Genomic DNA, 25,539 nt, shown 5'->3' with positions numbered 1-25,539 from the left:
CAGCACCTGTGTCTCTAACTAAGGAAGAAAGTAACCACAAAGTATCAGCAGCAGAACCAGAGCTAAAGTGCAACTAAAAACCACATTCAAAACATGCGCTGCCCTTCGCTTCCTTGCTCTCAACTTCTCTTTCTCTGCTTTTACTTAACCAGCCGGTGTGGCTCTTCCCCCATTTCCTCCTTTCTCTCTGGGCTCCGGGGCTCAGAGACGGTGGCACTGGGACCCCAGGGCTGTGGGAACTGGAGGGAGAGGGTGCAGGAGGCCACCGCCGCCGCCTCTGAGCAGCTCGAGGTTCTTGCTTTTTTGTCAGAGACAGCAGAAGGAGGTTGGGTGCCGTTACATCACTGCTGTGAAATGCATGTTAATGGCTCGTCAGCTCGGCTCCACGTTTGGTGGGAGGGAAAGCCGGTGTGTCTGGCAGCGCCAGGCCCTGCAGCAAATCGCAGGGTGTTGGTGCTGGTGGTGGTACTGGCCCCAGCTGCTGTTTTTTTTTTTTTTTTTTTTTTTTTAGTCATGTTTATTCACTTCCTAATTTGCAAGAATTAAGCAATTCACAACGAATGTCTCGGTCAATGGTGTGAATTGGTGAATGGCTACTGTACTAAAAGATCTCTCACATGTTGAATTTAATTTCTGAGAGCTTGGAAAACTCATGGTCTCTCTGCTCACGGATTTCCCCGAAGTACACCACATGGTGATGGTAATTATTCTGAACACATCACTTGTGTGGACTTTTTTCCAGCGGTCACTTGTAAAGCAGCAGTGTCTACATGGATTTTCCAAGTGCTGGCATTGAATTACTGTGCCAGTCCTTGTCTTTAATTCTTTCTTCTCTCTCTTCGCTACCCCGAATATTATCTGTTTAAACTTGAATGTTTTTAACATAATTACAGGTTAAGAATTCGAGCTCAGACATACACACCCTTTCGATGTTGGCTGTGAGAACAATAATTTCCAGCTCACAAGCAAGATACATAAACTGCCAACATTTTGCCGACCGCATGCTGTGGGCCCAGACAAGCCTGGCAAACCATACCCGGAGGCCTTGTCACCTTGTCACCCGCACGAGAGGCATGTCCCACCGCGCACTTCAGGCCCAGAACTGCCCTGTCTGTCTGTGAGACGAGCTGTCATCACAAGGAGATTTTTTTTTCCCTGCCCCACCTTCCAGTGGTTCAGGAAACCATCCCCACGGCCGCAGCGCTGCTGCAGCTGCCCGGCTGCGTAGCTGAATGCAAATTCATGTGCACTTTGACACTGCCATGCACAGGGCTGGTTACAGGTGTGGTCAGAAATGTTCTTCTGAGCCTGAGCCCTAGGACACAGCCCACCAAGCAGGCCTCTTCACGTGGGCAGCACAGGAGGCCAAGCCTTTCACTTGTTCCATGAGATCTCTCTGTAGCAGAGCCAGTGACAGGAATCTCCTTGTGTCTTAATCAGCTTTTATTTATTTTTTTTAAATGCCCTCATTACGAGGAAATGCCACTGCTACTGTTCCTCAAAGAAGGGGAATACCTGTATCGTTAAGTGTCTCCCCAACCACCACCACCCTGACCATCTCAGTACACATAAGATTTCTCCCGTTTGTTTTTTTTTTTTTTTTTTTTTTTTTGACACACTTCTGTCTGTAATGCTGTATATTGCTATATTATGTATATTATGTTATGTATATTGTATACGGCAGTGAAGCCCTGGGAACTATCAAGTCTGAAACTGGAGGTGAACAAGGGGACTTTCAACAGGGAAGAGCGCGGGATGTTACAGGCAGATGGCATGCAAAGGATCCAGGAATGAAAAATCTGTCTCACAGGGGCGAGAAGTTGGGCTGTGAAATACTGGAGGTTGCTGTCAGGATGCTAAAAGACGCAGTTAGGGCAGAATACACAGAATACACATAGATCCAGAAATGCAACACGTGGGGCGATGCAGTGGCCAAGCATGTTGCTGGGGCACACCAGCTGAGCTCTGCTGAGCTGCTGTTTTCTTGGCCCTCTGGTTGCTGCCCAGTGAAGCAGCCTGTGGTCATATTTGTTGTCTACTTGGTGATTGTATGTGTTGTCTATGAAAACTATTTTTGCTTATGCTTGAGTGTTTTTATTATTATTATTATTTTTTTTTTTTTTTTTAATTTATTAAACTTCCAGCTCAGAGGAAGGGACCATCTGCCAGGTGTCAGGGCAGAGAAGTGCGCAGGGGCAAAGGTTCCTGAGGGCAGCGTATAAGTGCAGCTCCACAGGGAAACCCCACTGTGCCAGTTCAGGTGCCCTTATGGAAATCGCTTTTGCTCTTCACCTGCCCAGTCACTTCCTGGTGGTTTGAATACATCCTCACTTCACTCAAGATGAGAGTTATGTTTTACTTCCCATTTCTACTCTTTTCACAAACAAATCTCTGGTTGCCTTTCCCTAGAGGGAGAAGGAAGAAAATCAGCCTTCACACCTCCCTGCAGACCTTCACCTGGCTCTGGTGCTGCAGGTTGCCAGAGGCAGGGCAGGAGAACCATATGAACCAGGCAGGCAAGAAAACCAAATGTCTCATTTCCTCATATCCACTTCTTCCTTTCCTGCTCCTGCAGCTTGTCTCTAGTGGAGGGCACCAGACCAGCAGGGATTTGGGGGACTGGCTGCTCTGCAGGACCTCTCTGCACAGGGACAGCAGCAGAAGTGCTGGGCTGCCTTTTCAATCCAAAATGCAATAAACCCCACAGTAAGAGTTGTTGTGTCCAGTGCTGTGTCCAGGTAAGGAATGTGTGGGAGAGCAAGCTTGGCCCACCTGACACATTTTTTTTTTCTTTTAAAGGCAGAAAAGGCAAGGCACAACACACAGAATTTGAAGCAGTAACATTCTTCTGCAGAAAAAAATGACACTGAGAACCCCAACCAAAACTTTCCCTGTGATGCGACAGGCAAGCTACAGGAGAGTAATGTGAAGAAATCTAACATGGCAGAGGTAATTAAAAAGAAACTGAAGATAGAAACTGTCAGCTGGAGATGTACAGCGCAGCAGAGCGTGAGGAGCTTAAGGACTTTTCAGAAAACCAGGCCAGCGAGTCCCAAATTGCCATACAGCAGTAATACATCAGGCCCGCAGGTGCAAGTGTTCAAATCATAGCTTGTAGGAAATTAATGACTTGTTCCATAAAAACATATTTTTCTGTTTTAGAATCATGTTGTGCATTATACTGTTCTAATGGACAACATCAGCTTGATGACTGTTGGGATGTATGCGGCTTTCTTCCACCCAAGCTATCCTGTGTTTGTCACAGGGGGGTAATGCAGTGGTGTTAGCTGCCAGGGACACAGAAACAGCTGGAGCCTGCCCTCGCACACACGGAGCCTCACAAAAACCTCAGTGCCTTAACCTGGTAGGGCAGGGCGGGAGGCGTCCCTTGCGCCTCAGCCAGGTGAGGATGGAGGCCCCGGCATGGCTGTCAGGGCTCTGGTGGCCTCAGCAGTGCGTGTGCGAGCTGCTGACGGCTGCTTCTCCTGGAAGAGTCTCGGTATCTCTAGGGCTGAGGGAGTGTTTTTCAGCACCTGAAGGGAGCTTACAGACAGAATGGGGAGTGTTTTTTTGTGTGTGTGTGTGTTTTTTTTTTACATGGGCAGATAGTGATAGACGAGGGAACAAGCACAAGGGTTTGTTTGGTTCGCTCTACACGGTGGGAGGAACTTCTCCACGCAGGGCGGCGAGGCGCTGCCCAGGGGAGCTGTGGCTGCCCCATCCCTGGCAGTGCCCGCGGCCAGGCTGGATGGGGCTGGGGGCTGCACCAGGGGCCCTGCCCCGCGGCCCCTCCCGGGCCTCTCGGCGCCGTCCCGCCCGCCTCAGGCCGGGCCCGAGCGGGGCGGCGGCCGCGGCCTCGTCCCTCCGCTCCGCCAGGGGGCGGCGGCGGGCGGCGGGCGGGCGGAAGAGGCCGCGCTCCGCCGCTGCTGCCGCCGCCGCCGGCTGCTCGCCGCGCTCCGCCGCCGGCCGAGGGACGGGCGCCAGGGACGGGGCCGCTGCGGCGCAGCAGCACCGCGGGCCGGGGGGGGCGGGGGCCGGGCCGCGCCTCTGCCTGCAGCCGCCGGAGGAGCCGGAGCCGCAGCCGGGCGCTTGGGCCGCGCCAGGGGCAGGGGCAGGGGCAGGCCCCGCCGGACACGGACGCTTCGCCGAGGAGGCGCCAGGCCGCGGCCCAGGTACCGGGGCGGGGGGCAGCGGAGCGGGGCGGGGCGGGGCCGGCGCCGGCTTCCGCGGGGGGCTCGGCGGCGGCCGGGCGGGAGCGGGGCCGCGGCCTCCCCGGCTGCCTGCGGGGCCCGGCCCGGCCGCTCGGGGCTCCCAGCGCCGAGGCCTCTTCTGGGAGCCCCCCCCGCAGGGCCGGGGCCGTGCGGGACCCCCCCGCCGGCCGCTGACGCAGCGCGATCTGTATCTCCAGTGACACAAAATAATAGTCATAAAAAAAAAAAGTGTTTCGTGCTTTCTGTCCCCTGCCGCTCTGTGACGTGCTGCTGGTCCTGAAACTAGGAAGCGTTCGGTGTTTCTGGTTTGTTTTCTTAAATATAACGTAAATTTTTTTGGGGGGAGCACTCGCGCTGGGTGCGTGTGGTGTGTTTCGAAGCTGTGTGCTGCCTGAGGAGAGCGGGGCCGTTGCGTTCGCCTGGTGAGCCAAAGATTAAGCGACGTGACCTAGGCGCCTTCGTTCCAGGGCGGCGAGTAACAGTGCTGGGAGAAGCAGTTTAAATGCAGATCAGAAATGACATTTGATTAGCATCGAGATACTGCGGAGCTTTTTTGTGCGTGCGGTTTTTTAACTCACCTATCACAAGCCAGGCCAGGCCCAGTGTTTTCCTTTCAGCGTGGCAGCGCATCGCCAGGAAACGCGTCTTCGTTTCAGCCCTAGGAGCTCCTGAAACCCTACAGTGACAGAGGAAGTGTCACATCCTGAGCTCGCACCTCCTCATCTACATACTTGTAAAGAGCAGATTTTGGCTCTGTCAGACACTGTGTGACTTTGGTTAATACGTACAGCCTGATACCTTGTGGTGTGGCACATGTATTGAGCTGGAGAGAAGAAAAAAGACCAAGAAATACCATGAGAATTACAATAAGCGTGGTGCCTGTTCTGGTTGCAGAAGTGACTTTTTTATTTGCCATGAGCAATGCCGACAGCTTACCTGCTTCATGAGACTGGCCTGATGCACCGGGGCACATGTCTTGGTAGGATCCTGTCACTGACTCACAGCTGTAGGAAATTATATTTTACAACCAGCTTTGTGGCTGTCTTGTGACACGAGGGCCTCCTGAGTCAGCCAGGTAGCATGCACTCATCCTGATGGTAGTGTAGTGCAGGTGGAGGTGGCAGTGTTCTCCTCTCAGGCCAACGAGGTGCCTTTGTGCAGGAGGAGGTTGTGTCTGGAGTTGGTGTGTGTGCAGAAACGTGCTGCTGGGTGTTTCTGAATGCTGAGAGTGATTATTTTTCAAGTTGGTTGTGTTCCCTCATGTTGAATCCCAGCTCTGAAACTTTGATGCCTTCTGTAGGCTTTTATTGCATGGTTACAGAGTGTTGAAAAGCAGTGCTACAAAACACAATTCACGTTTACTGCGGGTGTATGTATTTTTACAAATAAGGGAGACTAAGTAAAAGCGCCAGTTAAGCAATACTTTGTGACAATATGTCTTGGAGAGATAATTCTGCTCGTTGGGTATTATCAAGCACAGGCAAATGTGTATTCCCAGGGGGGTGCGACAATATTAAGGTAACTCCACCTCTTCAAATTCCTTGATTGCCTTTACGAAACATTTATTCAGGAGGGAATGGCATCTGTTTTGCATTCTATCATGGAAGTTAGCGAGTTGCCTTCTTATTAATTAGCCCATGGTAGTCAAATTAGACCTTACTATTGTGCTGTGTGCGCTGCACTTCCTAGTTTTTAAGGTGTTTTTATGAATGCTGGAATTACCGCCCAGCGTCCTCACTTCTGCATCAGTTCTGTGTTATTTGAATTTTTGCAGATTTTTTTTTTTAATGAGCTTCTTTGCGACCTGAATTTTTGTATTAAATATTTCTCAAAGCTTTGATAGTACCTTTTATGTACTTAGAGGCTACAGATGTTAGGTGAAATGCTGTCTTGTTTTCTACTGCATGTGGAGTTTTGGAAGGGCACGCTAATGGTTGATGCTAGCTTGAAGCAGGGGGTAGGAAGGAGTCTGGATGACCTTCTGAATTCCCTTCTGGCCCTGCTTTTCTGTAATTCTGACACTTTATGATATGGCTTAATTACAAGAGCAGCTATTAAAGTGTGATTACCTTTGTCTCATTGGAGGCATCTTGCAGCTTTCTATCAAAAATAAGATTTGAGTCATCTGCTCCTTCCAAATTAATAGTGCCACAACAGTGTGCAGCTCTTTTATGTGGATAACATGCAAAGCAAAAATAGGAGTTGCAGTTCGAATAGCATATTTTCAAAGTTGTGTAATTGAAACCGTGTACATGTAAAAATTTCTGGTATGGAAATACTCAACTGTGTGCACTTTTACCACTTCTTTTTATCTGCAAATTGTAGCCAGGCCTTAATTACATTGAACAAAAACCTCTCAGGTTGTTCAGTGATCTCCAGTCTCAGCATTCACTGTACCTGTAGGTTTTTGTAACTGTAGGTAAACCTCGAGCAAGATGAAAAATTCCTGCTGCTGTGAGCACTTGAGGTTGCTCTCTTGCAGCAGGAGAGCTTTTGAAATGTCACATCGCTAATTTGTTCTTGAGTTTAGGGTGCTTATTAGGGCGAGTTGTTTGGCAGCTCCATGTTCAGTCCCTTCTACCTGAGCCCCCCCGTCCCCGTGTGTCCATTCAGGCAGCGTTGTGCTTCTCGCCCTGTGAGGTGCGGAGGTATCGGCCGCAGGGACACAAGTGGCTTCTGCTGGGAGGTGAAATTTTAGGCTGAGATCCCTGCCTCTTCCCCCTCCCCCCCCCCCCCCGGTTAAATTAGAAGATGATGATGTCTTGAATTATTTTAACGGACTTGATGTAGGCTTTTAAATGCATGCTTCAGTAGGACTTAAGGCTTAAACCAGTGTCATGTGAGTTTGGTCTTTCTTTAGCCTGAGCAGATTTACATGCTTTCGCTGTTCCACCTCACGGTGAAATGACACGTTCGCTTGTCCCCATTTCAAGTGCTCTTTGTGAAGAGTTGAATTCGGGTTTGAACCAAACTGGAAAGAGGCAAAAAACTGCGTGTCTACAGGAATAATCCTGGTTATTCCTCAGCAGCCTTCATGGCCTGCCTTTCTCAGATAACATTAATTTAGAGAATAAATTTCTTAGGCTTAAATAAGCAACTGCAATTTGCTTTCTAACTCCTTTGTTTTGGGTATTCTAGCTAACGTTTCACAGTCAGAAGACACTATAAAAACTTCCTGACTGTGGATTTCAAATATGCTAAAAAGAAGCACATCTGAAGTCCATCCACAAGGGCACAAAATGAGAGGGGACATTACTGAATGTTCTAACTAATCCTTCTGTTTATTAAAAATCTACTCCTCCTGGTAAAATACCTAGCTGATTTTTAAAGATCCATTTCCTTTGCAGTTCTTCCCTTCCCTTCAAACACTTAGAGAATTAATTACTGAAAAGTTAAATATGTCTTTGTAAAGAGAGCTCAAAAAAGGAGAGGTTGGAATTAGTACAGAGCTCCAGTAATACTGAAACTCAGTTTTCTAAGTTCAGAAATATCTTTTGATGAAGTTAGTTGCGAGTTACTGCTTGGACTTATTTTAAAATATTCACGTATACTTTCAGAATCTCACCTAGAAAAATTGCTTTTAACCTTACCCTGTTGTGTTTATTTTTCCTATCAGTTTATCTTGATACATTATTTCAGTAACAAGACATAAATTCGTTAACTGAAAGTTTGACCGAAACACTGTGAGATTGGGAACATGATGTTAATATAGCTAGGATATGACATGGCTATATGTTAAATTGAATTAATGGCAACTTTTCACAGAATTGAACATGTGTGATTGTAAAAGAATTACCTATATTCGGTTGTTGGAGCGTGTGAAATGTCTTACCTCCTGTGAGGGTAGCTGTAGTAAAACACAGGAGACTGCTGCTGCTTTCGCTATCGCTTTTCTCTTTGCTCCTCTGGCCAGTGGCTCGCCTAGAAAGCCTTATCGTGGTCGGGTACCTTTTTAAACAGCTTTGTTCAGAAGTACTCAAATTCCTAGTGTATCTGCTGAGGGATTTGCTTTAAAAAAATCAGTAGGCATTGAAATAGCAGCAGCCTTCTGGGTGGTGCGGTGGGTGTGTGCTGCTGGTGCCTCAGAGCATCCCGCTGCAGGGGAGTCTGACCTCTTGCCCCGGGTAAGCAGCTTGGGGAGCTCTTGCTACAGTGGTAGAAATGAGGCAGAAGTCATTTATGTCATTGTATTTTATTTTGATTACTACACGTAAAACATGCACATCACTGCTTTAGTAGGTCATACTTCTAATATATGTCAAAAGAGCTTTTTTTGCCTGATGCTTTTTAACAGCTTTTTAAAATTAATTGGCGCAAAACATCACCTGTAGATCAGAATATCAACAGAAAAGCAGAAGAAAGGCTTGTTCAGAGAAATATGACTTTAGGAAAGAAAATCTGGGGGCTTTTGTTCTACCTGAGACCTTGGGGATACTGACGTGCGGTGAATGTAACGTGGATGAGAGCTGGGAAGCCTCTCCCACACAGTTTATGAATGCATCGTTCCTCTAACCTGTAACACCTGCTAATCGAGTCCTACGTTTCTTCTGAGCAGAGATTGGCACTGATGGAGAAACTTCACGGGGAATTTAAAGAGAGCTGGTAGTGGAGAGCTTAATGCACTTCTCGATAAAGGCTTTGTTCAGCACATCACTAGGAAAATGCTGAGAAAGTAAAGTTAATCTCTCAAAAGTTGACTCTGAAATAACCAGAACATCAATTTCCTTCACTTACGCAGATGTGGCATAAAAAGTTTTTCTTTTTTTTTTTCCCAGCAGGAGCAGTTGTTCAGGCAGTACACAAGGGAAAGCGCAGTGAATGGGCATCCTTTGCCCATTGTGACTTGTTCAGTCACGATGTAGTATTTGGTGTTTGCTTTATTGTGTCTTACCAGGACAGTTTTCTGAGGAAAGGAGGACTGAGGTCCCTCTTTTTTGCCGTTTCACAGATACTAATGAAAGCAAATTTCCTCCTGTTCTTCCCAGGGTGGTGATTCTCCCCCCTTTTTCAGGTGATGATGCTTAATCACGAGCAATTTTCTCCTGCGTTTGGGTAACTGATGTTGAGTGTGTTATCTGGCCCTTGACAGCTGACGCTTTCCAAGCTTCATTTCCAGCAGCTTCCATTCACGGTGTGAGATTCGGTTCCCTAAATGTGGCTGTCTGTCTGGTGGTGTGTTAGGTACTTTCAGGGGTGTGCCCAAGACAGGCAGGAGGCTTGTGAAGTTCTGGAGGGGCAGCTGGAAACCTCTTGGGCTGTTTTAATGCATTGGCTTTGGCCGTGGTATTAGCTGTTATCTGTTTTGGGCTCCCAGGAGGGGGTGAATACTCAAGCGCTGTTAGGCACTGGGGTAGCGTCAGCGTCTTGTCTAACGAGACAGCACTTGAGCTTGACTGAGGGACCTGTTTTTGCTGTCCTCTGCCTTGCTGCGCACTTTCCAACTAAGAATCAAACTAGGAAAGGTCTATGGAAAAACCTCTTTAGCAGCTAGTCTGTCAGTGCAATGAATGAAGGCTTCTCTTAGGAAAACACGATAGAGGAAAACCGAAATAATCGAGGTAAATAGGGAAACTAAAATCTGGTGGTGTTGGGCTCGGGGACCTGGCTCCCTAAGCACTGGAGCTGCAGCCCCCGTTAAAACAGGGCCTGAGCAGCGCTGGGGCTGGTGGGCGAGGGGGAGCGGCCGCGCTCCTTCAGTGCCATCCTGGCAGTGCCCCGTGGTACCTGGGCGAGTGCTGCTCTGGCCGTGGTGATTGAGATTTGTAATCTCTAAGAAAAGCAGCGTATTGACTCATCAGTATTGACTAATATGTTTCCGTTTTACATCCATAATTGAGGTTGAGCAATATTTAAACTCTGCTCGCTCTGTAACAGGGTGGAGCTGGAGTAAACAGTTTTCCTGTTGGAGCCGCGTCCATTCGCAGGGCACTAGGGCAGGGCTCTGGCCGAGCTGTGCCGTCTGACCGGTGAGACTCTTACACCATGTGCTGCAATCGACATCCCTGGAGCCAAGAAAGCCTCTTCGTTCCATGAACTTCAAACATTTTCCAAGAAAGGTCACAAAAACTTCACAGCGGTTGTACAGGATGCTATGGTTGGTAGGGTGACAGACCCATGGATGTGCTGAAGTGCTGGATTCTCTGAAAGGTTTTCTCAATTTTCTTTGTTCTTTGTACTTAGCTGAGGGATTGTGTGCTCTTTCATTCTTCTTTCTACATGGTGGTTGTGTTTATTCCTTCCTGCCTGTGTGTGAACATTTTTTATCTAGCTTCAAGGAAAATTAACTCTGTTTGCTGAGCTTTCACTGCTGTTGGGAACCTTCACGTACATATGTGCACATGTGTCTCTACATAAAAAACCCTAGAGCCACATAAGCATGGATTTATGATGTACCTCCAGCAGAAGATGGTTGATCTTGGAATGGAAGATGCTTTTCCCTTGAGACTGACCGTGCAAGGCTTGTTGTGCTTCCCATAGGAACTGCACTGCATTGCTACCATCAAGTGGTAGGAACAGACTGTGAAGAGCAGTTGTGTGCTCACCCTGGCACTGGCAGTCGCCCCTCGTGTATTTTTGCAGATAGGAAGTTTAATGGTATGAAATTGAGGAAGAAATGTCAAATCTGTGTCTCAGAATTAGCTGCCCTTGAGCACTTCAGCGAGCAAGGAGAAGGCTTGTTGGCCCCAAACACAGAATCTTCAGTCTTTAAATGCATTACTTGTAACTTTCAGAATGCCTTGCAAGCGTTAAATGTCCTTGGTGAGGACAGAGGAAGTTTCTACAACTTGTCACTTCTGTTTATTATGGTACTCTAACTTTGAGTGTTGGAGATTTGTGCCTCCAACATTTATATCAAAACTGAGAAAATCTGACTTTGCGCGAAGTCTGTAGATTAGATAACCAAATGAAACTGCAGTTTGAGAACTTTGTGTTTCATATTGAATGAGAAAATTAAAGATTATGTTTTAGGAGCTAAAATGGAAATCGGGATAGCTTGACAAGCAACAAAATGCACTGTTTTTCATTAAGTTTACTTAAAGTTTTTTGACTTAGTAGTAAAACTAAATAAAATTAATAGGTATCTGAATTGTACAAAGTCCCCAGTTTTACTTCTGTCTCTCATGGGTAGTTGTTCTGATTCTGAAATTGTTACTGGACGCATCATATTCTTGTCATTTTCAGAAATTTTAAGCATACCGTTACAGATTATCTTGTAGAATTTATAACCAATAGTCTATTTTGACTGCAGCCAAACATTAGGTTTTGGTCTTAAGCCAGTGTCCTAAAAGGAAGTCTTAATTTTGGCATTTTCCTAATACAGGAATTACTTTCATTGTTGAAAGCGGAACTAAAGTATAGAAAATGTTTTGGAGAGTAGTTTGTCTCAGCTTCATGATTACAAGCCTTTTAGCGTATAAAATATTTTTTGAGACAATTAAAGCTTTTGAATAACTTGACAGTTTACCAAGCTTGTGAGTTTTGGTAGGTGCATTTTTTTTTATTATTATTTCTAGAGGTGCTGATTATATTACCCGATTTCCTTGCATATACTTTTAGAGATGATAATTTCTGCTGGTGTTCAAGTTTCTCTTGGTAGCTTTATACAGTAACCGCGTTAGAGGAAAGTTGGGAGCTCTTATTTTAGTATTGTGAAACAATTTGATAGTTCCTTTTTCCATTCCAGCTTTTCATAGCAGATGAGATAAGGGGAACTGTGTCCCTCAGAGACGCTTCATTTTTTCCAGTGCTAGTTGGCGTAATATTAGTTGCTTCTTGTTTCAAGCCCCATTTCTTACCTGCTGTCTCTAGACTGGTAGCTCTCAAAGCATTTTTGCAGGAGAGATGCTGACTCCTGTACAGAAAGTACCAGCTGTTTGCAGCGCTGCTCTTAGTTATGTTTTGTGAACTAATGCCTGGTGAGTAATCGCAGTGGCTCATAATTGCGTTGGCATGGCAAGAGCTTGGACTCTTTTTTTGTGGGCAGTCTAGATCTTTCTCCCTGTTTCCTGTGCTACATAGCACTTAATAACATGGAGTGAGGGGTTAAAGTGAAATTTCCTTCCCTCTGCCCAAAATATTTGCTACAGAAGGACAATACAACGGCACGGTGTTAAAATTCTGCTGCTCACCTAATCTTTCCTGAAGGCTGGTGCTGTTGTTACGGCACACAGTTCTCCCAGCGCTAGCGTGTATGGTCTTTGCCCTTAAATATATCTCTGTGCTCTGCCTTGCCCAAGAGGAACACACCTGTCTTGGCATTGTAGGCGTGATGTGGTTTAGGTAGCAGAAGTTGAATCCATTTGCGGCTTCACAGATGTCGGCCAAATGTGTGAACTGGTGGTGGAAACAGCTGATTTGTGGGAACTGCATCAAGGAGACCTCCATACAGCAGTTTAGGTGTATCATCGTCTTGAAATGACTTTGGTGGAGTTTCTGTATTGCTGGGGCTGGTTCTGTTCTTGGGAGAAAGAAGAGAGTTATACTTAAAGTTCTTTCTTGTTTGATTTTTTTTTTTTAATCATGGCACATAGTTTAATCATCAATTCAATAATGAGTTCAAAACTTAGTCAAGAAGGGAGATGTTGTTAATGTATATTCTCTTTCCTGAACCCATGACAGTTTTATTCAGGCTAAATTTCAGCCAGCTGCTTTTCCGAAGTTCTTTTCTTGTAAGCACAAGGACATCTCGGTAGCAAGGAGGTGTACATCTGAATGCCACAGATGCGTTCAGGCCTATAACATGTCTTGATTTTTTTTTGCTGTTTCAAGTGATGCCATGTGAAGACTAATTCTTGATCTTGAGTATTTAGGGAAAAAGAGAGGTTTCTTCTGGCTAGCCTCAGATTTTGCTGATCTTAGCACTGTTCTCCCGTCTGTCATGCTGTCCTGTATACAGTGCTCTCAGGAAGAAGCAGGGGTTTTCATCTGAGGATAAGCTTGCTGGAAGGTCCATACTAAAAACTATCTCCGCATCTGCCTTGGGCAAATTGGACACTGGATTTGTGCTGGCACCAGTGCTCGTTAGAAGTGTGAAGGAAAGAGCGCTCATTTATAATGTGCTTACACCAGGCAAGTCCTGTTATAACGGTCAGTGTTGGGTTTTTTTAAACTCATATAAGCTGTATCTGTGCTACTAGGGTTTAGCAACACAGCTGTGTCAGTAAACTCGTTGTATTGTCATCAAAACCATGTCTTGAGTGTCAGGGAAAAAATAAAGGTTTGACAGAATGCAAGCTTGTCAGATGAATGGTGACCTTATGGAGCAGCTCAGATATTGCCTGTACATCAGCTCCCAGCACTAGATAAGAGATGATTGAAGGACAAAATCTACTGAGCAGCTTTTTCTCTTTACCGAATGAGGATGTAATGAACTAGAAGGAAAGGATTCACAAACACGGTGGGGTCATGATTCTGACTTGTTTATTGATTACCCTCTCCCACTTCGTGACTCAGTGTGTAACTCCCATAGGTTATTTGTCAGGAACTCCCTTGCACAGAGGAGATACGTAATCATTGAATAAAGTGCCAAGTTCTTTCGGTTTTGTGTAGCAGGAGTCAGCTTGGATTCGTGAGAGTTGATCTCAGAATAATTTACTTGTTAATCTTCGTGTCGTGCCAACAAGATCTCTCAATTGAGTTAAAAATGGCAGAAACAAGGAGTCTCCTGTGGTTTCCGAGTCACCTCTCGGGGTTTGACCAATTGACTCGACATTTGTTTGTGGTGCAGCTTGTGGTGCATGTTCTTACTGGGTTTCTGCCCTACTTATGTCAGGCTAACGCACAAAAGTAAGCCTAGAGACATTAAGCTGCGCTTGACTGCTTGTCATCTCAGCTAGTTTTTAGATGACTGTTGGGATTGAGGAGAATTGTATGGTAGTCTAACATGAATAGCCTTTACTTGTGAACTCCCAGATTCTTGCTTTTGGAAGGGAAGCCCTAACAGGCACGCCATGTCAAAGCAGGGAGGTGTAGCTCGTGTTCAGCCTCGGCCAGTGCCTGGTAGGAATCATTTAGGTAAAGTGGACACTCCCCAAAATATCTTCCTAGTTCTTCACTGGGTGATGTTAGGCTGATCCTGAGCTACGTCTGGATCGTTGTTTAATAGCCCATTAACTTAATGTCTGAATGTTGTTGTTCCTTAAGTGATCTTGTTCCTGTGTAGGTTATATTTATTAATGATCCCGGTATTCTCCAGATAAATTACACGAAGAGCTGTGATGTGTTGAACTTGGGTGGACTCAGGTTGAGCATTAACAGTTTCTAGCAGGCCACGAAACTTGGTCTCCAAAGGAAGTAAGGGAACTGTGGGCAAAATAGTGTTGATTTTCTTAACACTATTTCAAAAAGCAGTACTGTAACTAGTTCTTACTGCACCTTACTGCTTGGGCAAATTTGTAATCTGTTCTGAAATTTATTTCCTATCTTTGTTACTTGTACTTCTAATGAATGGCTTTACTGAGTATTTTTTTTTTTTTGAGGGAATATTCTCTAAAGAAAATTGCACCACCCTGAGCAGCCACAGGATGGTTCTTGTAGCTCAGCTGTTTTCAGTTTCTCTTAAAAGGAAAACGTCCGAAAAGTGCATGTACATTTTACCTTCCTATCTTGTAATAATAATTATGTTTGGCGGCTTCTTTCCTTAAGTACTTAACTCATGTTTCAGGTAATCTGTTTTTCTTGTGTCCATTGCAACAGCTTTCTGTTTTAAGAACTAAACCCTGCTATTGTGGTGCTAGTGGGGTTTCTTGTGCTTCAGTTGTGCAGTTTTTGATGTTAAACTTCATACAATCCTATTAAGTGACTGGAACATGCACACTGTAGACCGTATTGCAGCATGTGCAGGCAGAGATTAAACTTGCAGTGTACTTTCTGCCTCCCTTTTTGCCAGTTCTTGCCTCCCAAAATTAACCCTTAAATGCATATATAAAAAAAATCTGATATGAAAGGCAAACCTCTAGGAAGGAACAAGAGCAATTCAGTGGAACAGAAATAGTTACAATGGAGACTAGCTTTACATTTTTGCTTCCAAGGGTGAGTAGAATGGCATGTACATAATTGCAGCGTTTTTTGTCATGTAACAAATATTCTGGGTTTTGTGATGATGTGGTAAAGGCATCTGAGCCATCAGGGGCTGACTGTAATGCCAGGTTATGAGAAATTTATCTGACCTTCAGCCTCACTAGAAGTGGGCATGACTGTCGTACAGCACTTCTGAAAGCTTGAAGTAAGTTCTTTCTTCTTGAACGGTTTGTTAGAGATACAAGTTACTTTCTGTGGTGGAATTATAAATATATACATATATTTAAGCTTACCGAGGAATGGGTGAGGCATTGTGAGGCTTGTCTGTATACCATATTGCAGTATAGCAGTAAGATTTGTGGGGAAATGAGTGGGTGGGGTGACTCTAAACAGCACACCAGGGAAAGAAGCTGAGTCATAAGATTTCCTTGAATATGGAGAAAGAACTAGGATTTCAGACACTAGGCATTAGTACTAACAAGCTTTTGTGCTTATGCTGGATCTCTGAAGCCCCTTAAGTACAGCAACCTTATGTAAAAACAATTTCTGCTCAGTTTCTGAAAAAGATTTGTAGCAGAGTGATAAAATGCAATGAATAAAGTAATGTACCAGTCTCAAAGTAGAGTGCAGTTTTAGGAGCTAGTAGAGACTAATGATAGCAGCTGCCTTCGTCTTCCCCAGCAGGATGCAGATGTCTACTAGAGAAGTAGGCTCTTGAAGAGGAAGAAGGATCAGTAAAGTAATTGAATGTCAAGAGAGAAGTCTGGTTAATGAAAAGGAATCAGCTGGCATTGGGTGCTAAAGAAACAAGCAGGGCTGTGAACTGCTGGGGACTTAATTTGTTAGAAATTTTCACAAAGGGAGAAGCTGTCTCATATAAACTATTTCCTTTTTAAGTAGACATTTATTTTCCAATTTTCTGTCTTTTGTGAATCTATTGAACTGATCTTTTCTGTTCTCTCAGTTGTCCATTCTGTTACAGCAGAGAATTTTGTTTTGTTCAGCGTTTTCATTTTTCTCTGAAATAAGTTACCATTCTTAAATAGAAGGTTTTTTCCCCCCATTTTCATCTTTAAATGGGTCAGACCACAAAGAATTCTGTAATGCAGAGTTGTGAAACCGCTGTTGAATCAGATTAAAGCTTTTTCATGCTGCAGACCTGATAGAATAAGTTGATAATGAATTTTAAAGAAGATGCTAGTGTTTAATGACATATTCTTCACAAAGTATTAAAACAGATCCAAATTGTTCTAATATTGGAATTGTTCAACAAATCCTGATGTTAGTACATGGCTAAAGCAATCAATGACGATATCGAGTATGTTACTTCATATATGTAAGACAGCTGATACAGTCCTTGTGTCCACATTAAAATGTGGACAAAATAAAATTATCTTGAAAGAAGTGCTGAAAAGAAGTGCAGAAGTACCTAGAGAATAGCAAAAATACCTTAGTCATACTATACTCTTAATTTTTGCCAGCTGGTAGTGCCAGTAATTATTATTTACAATCATAGGCATTTTGTTAATGGCATGCTTATGCAAGTAAAGTCATGGTTATACTAAATAGCTTATTCTGAAGCTCTGAAATAGTTTGAGGTGTGGCTTATCCTCTTTATCAGTCTCATTTCCTCCATGATATGAAGGTTTTGCATGTGTATTGTGTTAATAAGTTACGCTATTTAGATGTGTTTGGGTATGAGACTCTTATGTACCAGTTTGTTTAGCTCATCAAAAAGGGAACTGAGAAATGATCTTGGTGCTGTGCCTAGGCTCTAGAAAATTGCATGATCTAGTGGAAAAACGCATATCCAGAACCAGGGTACTGAAAGATGCAGTAGATGACAGCACGCAAACAATGTGGAAGAATGTTTTAATGATGAATGCGAGTACCCAGTTTAAGTTCACACTGAAGGAAATGATGGCTGCTGCCTTTGGTCAACTGCAGTTCTGCATTTAGGGGTGGTGAGGCCTTCCTGGAAGATGTGCTGTAACCAGCAATGAGTTGACAGTGGGTTTTGGGTGCTCTGGGGAGGCAGCTGGGTGCCGTGCCGTGCCGCAGAGCTGAGCTGGGCAGCTGCCGTTCTTGGCAGTGACGGTACTGATGGAGAGGGCAGCCGGTGACTTCACCACGGCTAAACACCAAGAGGAGCAGTAAAATGCTGTCGTCTTCTGCAGGAGGGCTCAGTAGCTCATATGATGTCTGCTGCTGTCTTTGAAGTACTTGATGTTGTTTTTTTTCCCAAAGAGTATGGTAGCTTGCATAAAAACTGGTTCTTGGATCAAAGGGGTAGCTGCCAGTCTTCCTTCCAATTGCTGTGCATGTCGTGAGTGAGGCAGTGCTTTTAAAAAATGCATGATTTCTTGAGATATTTCTGTTTTTATTACTCCAACCAGCCTTCAGAGTGGTGAATTCTAGCTGGAATAACAGTAACACGAGATGAAAACTGATTTACGTTGTTATTGTTTTTAATATTGGTTTACTGATCCTCATGAATCCAAGAGGCATTCAGCAGAAGAATGGGTTCTTAAGATAAATCACTTCTCTCGGGACACACACTCTTGCTACACTAAATTGTTAGTGTGAACATACCTCTCCTTAGTAAGATGCAGCAAGTTTTGTCAGGAAGAGATAAATTTTGGATCTTGGGTGCACGTTAACTGGATGTTGGGTGTATGCTTTCACTGGGCTTTATTTTTTTTTAATGTGTGCAGTTTACTTTTTACATTACTGCAGTAATGTGTGCAGTAACAGTAAGTGGCTGAAGGTTTTTTTTTTTTTTTTTCCTCCCCCTCCTCTGTCATTAGGAGCTTAATAAAAGCAGTCACTATAAACTCCTCTCAAAGCAACAGGATCTAGCTGAAAGCTTAATATGGTGCAATTTATTTTAAGGGAAGCAAGAGAAATACCACATTAAACTGTGAGGCCTACAATAGAACAAGAAATTGAGATGACTGTACCTGGCTGTTTCATTAAATTGGGAATGAGACTTTTTTTGTGCACCGTTCAAATACCATTTTGCATGGGCTGAAGAGCCAAGCGGGCAAACTGCCTTTCAGGGTGCATTAAACACAGCACAGCCGGCTGGTCAGCAGAGGTGACTTTGCTGCTATATTTAGGATTGGTGTGGCCTCACCGTGAATCTCGTGGGCAGTTCTGGGCTCCACAACATCAAAAGGGTGTTGAGGCTCTTGAGAGCACCCCGAGGAGGGCAGCAGAGCTGGCAGGAGGGTGGGGGGACACGTCCTGTGAGGAGAGGCTGAGGGGCGGCCTCGCTGCTCCCTCAGCTCCCTGAGGAGGGGAGGCAGAGGCAGGCCCAGAGGATGGCCCAGAACTGCCCCGGGGAGGCTGGGCTGGACACTGGGGGAAATCCCTTCACCATGAGGGTGACCAGACACCGGGACAGGCTTCCCAGAGAGGTGCTTGGTGCCCCGGGCCTGTCGGTGTTGGAGAGGTGCTGGGACGGTGCCACACTGACAGGTGTCAGCTTCTGGGGAGCCCTGCGGTGGTCAGGCAGGTGGCTGGAGGGCCCCTTCCAACCAAACGGTTATAGTCTAAAAGCAGACTTTTATTCTTCTGAGCTGGAATAGTGTGAATATTTCAATTCATTTGATGCTTTATTTATGCATTATACTTCCATGAGGGGGGAAAGTATGTAAATTCTCCATGTTGTGACAATTCATGGTATGCGATAAGCGGAAGGGCTGAGTTTGCTTTTGTTTCTCAGCTTGTACTGCCAATGTTCCTTCAGCTTCCTTACAGCTGTAGAAGCCTGCATCACTGAGACCTCAGTGCCTGTTACTCTGTCTGTGAGTAACTTTCCTCACGTCACTGCCTTCATCAGTATTACTCCGCTGTTTCTTGTACCGGGACATTGCTTGAAAACAGTCATGCAGGCATCTTACGATATGCTTTATTTAAAAGCAAAATCAAACCTTTCTGCTGTTAAGTAACCATGATTTATACCATAATGCTTATTTGTACCATTATATAGGCAGCACATTTCCTCACTGTTCAAAATAAAAGAAAGATTACAATGGAGAGAGAACATACTCCAGGCTACTGGTTCTATTTTTAGAGAATTAAAATATAAAAAAAGAGAGAAATTTGTGTGTTTTGCTCTCATATCTGCTGTTGCAGCAATTTTAGGAACATGGTTGTTGGCACAGAGAAACAAACACTTTTAAGTGTTATTTGCTTAGTTATATGGAACATATTAAATTGGATTTTAATTGGTTATGTGGTCAATGCAGGCAATAAAAACATAAAAAGCCTTATATATAAAGCAAACTGTGTGGATACTGATGCGTAGTGTGGCTGGAAATCATATACTCCGTGAAACAGTGGGACTACTATTGTGTTATCACAAAAGCCCAAATGTCCCAGTGTGACTGAGTGTGTGTCAGGTGCTCTGTGTCAGTTGTACTTAAATCGCTGGATGTTTGGCTGCCTGCCGTATTTTTGTTTGACAGCCTGTTGGGATTTATAAAGTCATGTAAGATTTCTAAATTTGACCGTGACACCAGTACTTTGAGGACCCTAAATATCGTTAGGTTTGACGTGCTTGAATATTGGTGAAATAAAATACATGCCTAAGAGATCCTGAGATTTGTGTAATATTGTCCAGGATTTCTTTTAACAAACAAATAAAAGTAGTGAGATTTCCCAGAAGGTAAGATGAAGCAAAGAAGCCCAGCAGAGCCCAGAGCCATCCATGTGCTCGTCTCGGTTTAACTCTTCAGGAGTCCTGTGGTCGCTTTTGAAAGCTACAATTTAAATTTTGCAATGAATTTGCAAGGAAACCAGATGCTAGTAATAAGAAACGATTATCATTTGACGTGATGTAAGCTCTGTTCTTCAAATATTTACAGAAAATGTCATTTGGTGGCGTTTCCTTTTTTTCACTTTGCAGATGTGGCTCTTTGCAGTTCTTTCCGATCTCACACAGATGTTGTCATTGTCTATTGTTTGTCGAGCGCTTGGTGTAGTTTGACTGGGCTAAAAAGGGAACCGTTTGTGTATGTTCTCATCGCTGCGTTAAGGGCGTCTCTGCGGGACGAAGGACTGTCCCTGCTCTTTCTGGCAGGATGTGGCACAGGTTCTTTGGTGCTACATTTTTGCTTCAGGGTTGGTAGCACCTTCGGTCCTGGGGCCTCAAATGATGTTCGTGACAGTGCTGCTGCATTCCCTCCAGCAGTGAAAGTGAAATAGCATAAATGATATATTTATTCAGTTTTCTGTAATAAAACGTCTTGAAGCAAAATGCCACCTTCGGTAATCAAGCGTGTAGATTGCCTTTGTACTGCGGCTGGCAGTTCGTTCCTGATTTTCTAAATTGCCTGTAAGAAATTCATATAGAAACTTACACAACTTTTTTCACAAATCAGGTATAAATATATGTTAATGGATTGTTATTAATTAATTGTCTTCTAATAATGACTGTACTAGTAGATAAAGTTGTTTATGACTTGTGTATACATACATGTGTGTATGATTTATGCAAACCTATAATATTTAGTAAGTCAGTGCTAGACTACTGTTAATTTAAAGAAGCTGCTGAGGCTGCTTTAGTTGTTGAAGCACTATCTGGAGGAAAGCCTAGTTCGGCAAGCCAAGATAGTGAGCAGAGCTTAAGAACAATTATTTGCTGCAATTCTTTATATCTTATGTTATGCACGTGGTTGTTTAGCTTAGAAGTAACTTAGATGTGACCAAGAAATGAGTGTGGAGAAACGTTTCCTTGTCTGATACTTATTCTGTTTCTGTATTATAATAATACCGTAACTTTTTTCTGTATTTTTATTCTCTCAAAAGAAATGTCTTAATTTCGACTCGATTTTATTCTGTTCTAACGTGTAATCCAGGGGGTTAGAACGTGCAGTTTTCTGAGCAAATCCTGCCATGTTATGTGGGCATAACCATCTTTCGGAATGGATATACCCGGTAGTTAAGTCATGTTATTATCAGAGGTGATAGGCCTGAAAGAATCCAGCTTTGTTTTCAGGGCTCATCTTGGCTGGGCAGGGATGGTAATCAAAGGGATGGATAAAGGGAACATTTCAAATGTTTCTGGGATGCTAGAGTTATGTCATCTATGTTGTGGGGAAGTTGTGCTTCCCACCTGTCTCTTTACAGGAAAGAAAAATGTCGTAATATGTGAAAATGCCATAATTTCCATTAAAAGTTGTTTAAAATGGCATTGCATTTTCATAAAGTAGTAATAAGTAGTGCTTTTCTTAGGGTAGGTTTCTCTTCCATTCACATGTGACAAAGCTGAGGCATAAAATTCTTATGTCTGAGGATTGACCCATGGTTGTTTCTTTATCCCTTAGGGAATCAGTCCTGTGTTTGTAACTTCAGTTTTACGACCTCTTCTTAGTGCGGATTAGTGCAGAGAGACTATTACATGTGGGCAGTTACACTGCAAAATAGAAACAACCAAGTTTTTGTGGCCTCTTAAAGAATGGGAATAGCTGATGGATGGGTCTTGTTGCTGCTTCATGCTGTTATTTCTTCCTTTTATCTGAAAGTAATCTGATGTAAAAACTGCCTAATTTATGCTTTTCATCAGGTGCGGTAGGTCAGCTGGAGACATGAAGCAGTGAGGTGTTCAACTCTGTAGCTGGTTACCTGAAATATGTGCTTATGGACACTTTCCAGGCTAAAGATCTGGCTGCTTCTGTTCATTTTGTTATTGTTGTCCTTGGAACAGCCCAAATTATTAAAGAATCAAAATAACTCAAAAATAGCATAAAATCAATATTTTTTTTACTCTTGTGTAACATAATTGAATAAGACCAAGTTTATTGACGCTCAAGTGCTTGGTGTTAGATAACATATACTAGTTGTGGTTGACTTGTTGCTAACATTACTGGTGTTGTGTGAGTGTAGAATTACTAATTTTCAGGGTAATAGCCCTTCTTTGTAATGACACTGTAATCTGTGCTCTGTCAGCTTCAACTGTCCTGTGTCTAGCAGAAGTAGCACTGTCACCATTTTTTAGGGAGGATTTCCTGTTCTTTACCTAGATAAAAGTGCTAGATGTGTTTTATGGAATTCACTTGTAAGAATTTTTTATTGTTAAAATGGGGGCATATGTAAGAAAATAATAACAAAAGCTTTTGTATACTCATTTATGCCAGTAATACTTGTCTATTTTGTACACAGAAGTGAATGGTTATATGTATGTAAATATACAGAGGAATAAAGGTACTGGGTTTCAGGAACCAACTATTTCAGGGAAGAAACAATGCTCCCATAAGACAAATTTAATTTCTTTGAAATGATGGGCCAGGTGTTGGGTTTAATGGTTGCGAGTACCTTATTGAAATCCTTGTTACTGTTGTCAAAGTTGGTTTCCCATGAAATGAGTCGGGGGTGGGGGGAGCCTGTATTTCAGTATGAAGTTACAGCAGTATTGGTACAAGAAAGGCAGGACATAGCAATTGCTGTGACATAGGCATAAGCTGCTGTCTGCAGGCTCAGCTGTGTCACGCTTCTAGCTCCTGTGCAGAGCAGCAGGCTTTGCTGTCCACTTTGCATTTGTTATGGAGTGACTGTGGTAAAAGCATGTACCTGGACAGTCACTGCAGAGCAGCTGAGGCACGATGACTTGTGGCAAAGACCTAATATAAAATAAGTATTTTTCTTGACAACATTAATTGGGATAATTTATCCATGTTAGTCTTCCCCATATGCGACATTCATACAGTATGTGCCTGTGGTTGCAATTGACGTTCTCTTTAATTTCTTCTTGAAACATAAGAGAGTGATCTTAATGTGAGTTCTTAGATGCAGTATTTTGTGTTTTAAAAGAATTAGAAACACAGGTAGCATTTAAGTTTGTGATGGCTGGAATGGTTATTTATTTATTATTTATTTTGTTTATAATGGTTATTCCACATACGAATGCCTTTGCTGTACTTTATCTTCATGTGTTGTTATGCTTCTGGTTTTGACGTATTTGTTCTTTTCCTCCTTTTCCAGGTGAAGCAGGAGCCCTAGAAGGAAGACCTTGTGGCTTGCAACCATGCCATTCCCTTTTGGCAAGTCGCACAAGTCTCCTGCAGACATAGTGAAGAACCTGAAGGAAAGTATGGCAGTTCTAGAAAAGCAAGATATCTCTGACAAAAAGGCAGAGAAGGTACGGTTGGGACTTCTCTTTTTTCCCATTCAGATACTGTTTAAAAACTGAAATGTGTAGCTGTTTACGCTGAGCCAATTAGGAATTATTTTTTATGCCACTCTGATAAAGGATAGGTTGTTACGTACCTTCGAAATGGTGTGTTTCATGTTGTTCGGCTTTGCATTTTAATACCACTGGCAGATGATGTGATACTTAAAATAATTTGCCGATGGTCACAGAGCAGAGCGGCTCTGTTATTGAAACCAAGGAGCTTTGCATCTCCATAGCTATCAGAGCATGCACTCTCACCCTCTCTTGCCTTTTCATCAGTCCACAGGAAGATGGTATGGTTCCTGTGCTGCTGCAGTTCCATTTAGATGGGATGGTTTGCTTGTTCAGAATCTGTACCTGTCTTTCAGGATCTGTGCCTTGCAACAGTCATTTACTTCTCAACTGGTAGTCTTGATAGCTTCACTAAAAATTACCCTCAGATTCAGACTGTGTGCGGCAGCAACCTACCTATTGACTTGTCTGACAGGGTCATTTACTGTTTAGATGAAGTTTTTCCCGATAAACTCAGCAGCAGAGCGTAGATGTTAACACTTGCAAAAAAACACCCTCAAACCAAACCAAAACAAGAAAATGAAACACTCCCTGTCTCCCAAGGCCCCCCGGTTTTGAAGCAGGCTATGATACCCTCTTCAGATCTTCTCCCAGGATTATTTAACTGTTTTGTGCCAGTCTTGGCATCCTTAAAGAGTCAAGCGTAGGAATTAGTCACAATCTTTTTTGTGCTCACCAGTCTTCTAAGCACAATGTGGCCAGCCTCACTACATCCAGTTTCAGCCAGGTTTGGCACTTCTGTTTAAAGTGTAGCAGAATCTGGGTCTTAACTGAATCACTGGCTTTACCTTGATGCTCTCTGGGACCAGCATTCTCTACTGCAGTGCCAGGATGTGTTATGTTCCAGGTCTCTTGCAGTGTGCCATAGTATTTTTTTCCTTAATGCTTTTCCTGTCTTGCCTAGGACTAGGGCTGTGTGGTCCTGTGCAGAGTGCGTGCTCTTGTCTCATTGCATTTTTTATCCTGGTTCATGAGAGAGCGTTAGCATAAAAGCTGGGAGGATTTTCATTTGCTGCTTCTTTTCCTTCTTTCTCCATTAACTGACTCCATAGGTGCATTCTGAAGAGTCTGAGATGAGACTTGGCACTGCTTCCTTCATATCAACCTCATTGTTAATTCCTGGAGACGTGGCTTAGTGTTGAAATCTGTGCTCTTTTGTCATCTTTTTCTTTTTGCATAGACCTCTAATAGGGAACAGGCCAGCTTCATTCCATTGTGCATAGCTGTGTGCGGCATCGCATTCCTTGTTCTTGATGCTGTAACTACAGATTATTACGTACAATTTGCTTCTTGCTGGCCTTTAATCCCACACCTCCATCTTCTTTAAAGACCTCATTTATGGGTCTGCTTTGACAAGAAGTAATGTACCAAGCCTGCAGAGTTGCATCCTGTGTCATCTAGGAGACAATACATTCTGCTTGAAGGAGAAAAGGCCAGTCGTGTTCACTAGGTTAAATGTGAGGCGGGTTAAATACTGACATTCACGATACTGAGCTGGGTGGTGCTGGCCTCTGTCATCCTCATTGTTCACCAAGAGGACCAGCAGATGAATCTGAACTTTCACAACTCCTGTCCCCATGTGTCCATGCACAGGTTCTTCAGGAAATAATTGGTTCATTGGCAAGCCAAGACCTCTGTGAAGGTGACTGTGGTTGTAGCAGTTTCTCTTGGGTTCTCAGTTTGGTTAAAAAGAAGGAGATACTCAATATCCTACAGGCCAGTCGTCATTTCTTTAAAGGTCCAGCTGTGATTAAATACGATGAATTCATGCCCTTTTCCTGTCCAGTCTATTAGTTTGTTCCAGGGTGTGCTTTTGTCTGTTGTATCTGTCAGATAACAACAGAACTGTCAAGCCCAAGTAGCATGGTTTGTATTCAGTGTTGATTACTTTTTGTATTAAGGAGACACCCTTTTGGGTGTTACTTTTTTTGTGTGTTATTTGTCCTACTCTGTTTCTTAAAGCAAAGTACACAGTTACATATTTTCTTTACTATTAAACATATGGTATTTGAAATGTGTAAATTAAGCTTATAAAAACTTCAGCACATGTTGAAGTGAACT

General features: G+C 43.6%; 1 protein-coding gene and 1 long non-coding RNA gene across 4 annotated transcripts in view; one reads left to right on the top strand and one right to left on the bottom strand.

The window, feature by feature from the left end:
• Nucleotides 1–3,905: 3,905 nt before the first annotated feature.
• Nucleotides 3,906–25,539, top strand: part of CAB39 (calcium binding protein 39) — a 40,559-nt gene continuing 18,925 nt past the window's right edge. The window contains exons 1-2 of one of the 3 annotated variants that reach the window (XM_027463970.3): nucleotides 3,906–4,172; nucleotides 23,217–23,373. In XM_027463970.3, the coding sequence (XP_027319771.1) occupies nucleotides 23,260–23,373 (114 nt within the window). In that variant the 5' untranslated portion in view covers nucleotides 3,906–4,172; nucleotides 23,217–23,259. Of the gene's footprint in view, nucleotides 4,173–4,364; nucleotides 4,517–10,093; nucleotides 10,359–23,216; nucleotides 23,374–25,539 lie in introns of those variants that run through there. The other 2 variants (XM_027463971.3, XM_038183479.2) reach the window with 2 other exon arrangements.
• Nucleotides 4,512–5,359, bottom strand: LOC119717696 (uncharacterized). The gene is made up of 4 exons (XR_005267762.2): nucleotides 5,148–5,359; nucleotides 5,000–5,034; nucleotides 4,790–4,887; nucleotides 4,512–4,695 (listed from the first exon to the last, which is right to left on the bottom strand). It is a non-coding gene; the product is annotated as an uncharacterized lncRNA (long non-coding RNA).

This window comes from Anas platyrhynchos, chromosome 9 (assembly GCF_047663525.1).
Source record: "Anas platyrhynchos isolate ZD024472 breed Pekin duck chromosome 9, IASCAAS_PekinDuck_T2T, whole genome shotgun sequence".
Taxonomy (NCBI): domain Eukaryota; kingdom Metazoa; phylum Chordata; class Aves; order Anseriformes; family Anatidae; genus Anas; species Anas platyrhynchos.
This window is presented reverse-complemented; position numbering and strand designations above follow the sequence as displayed.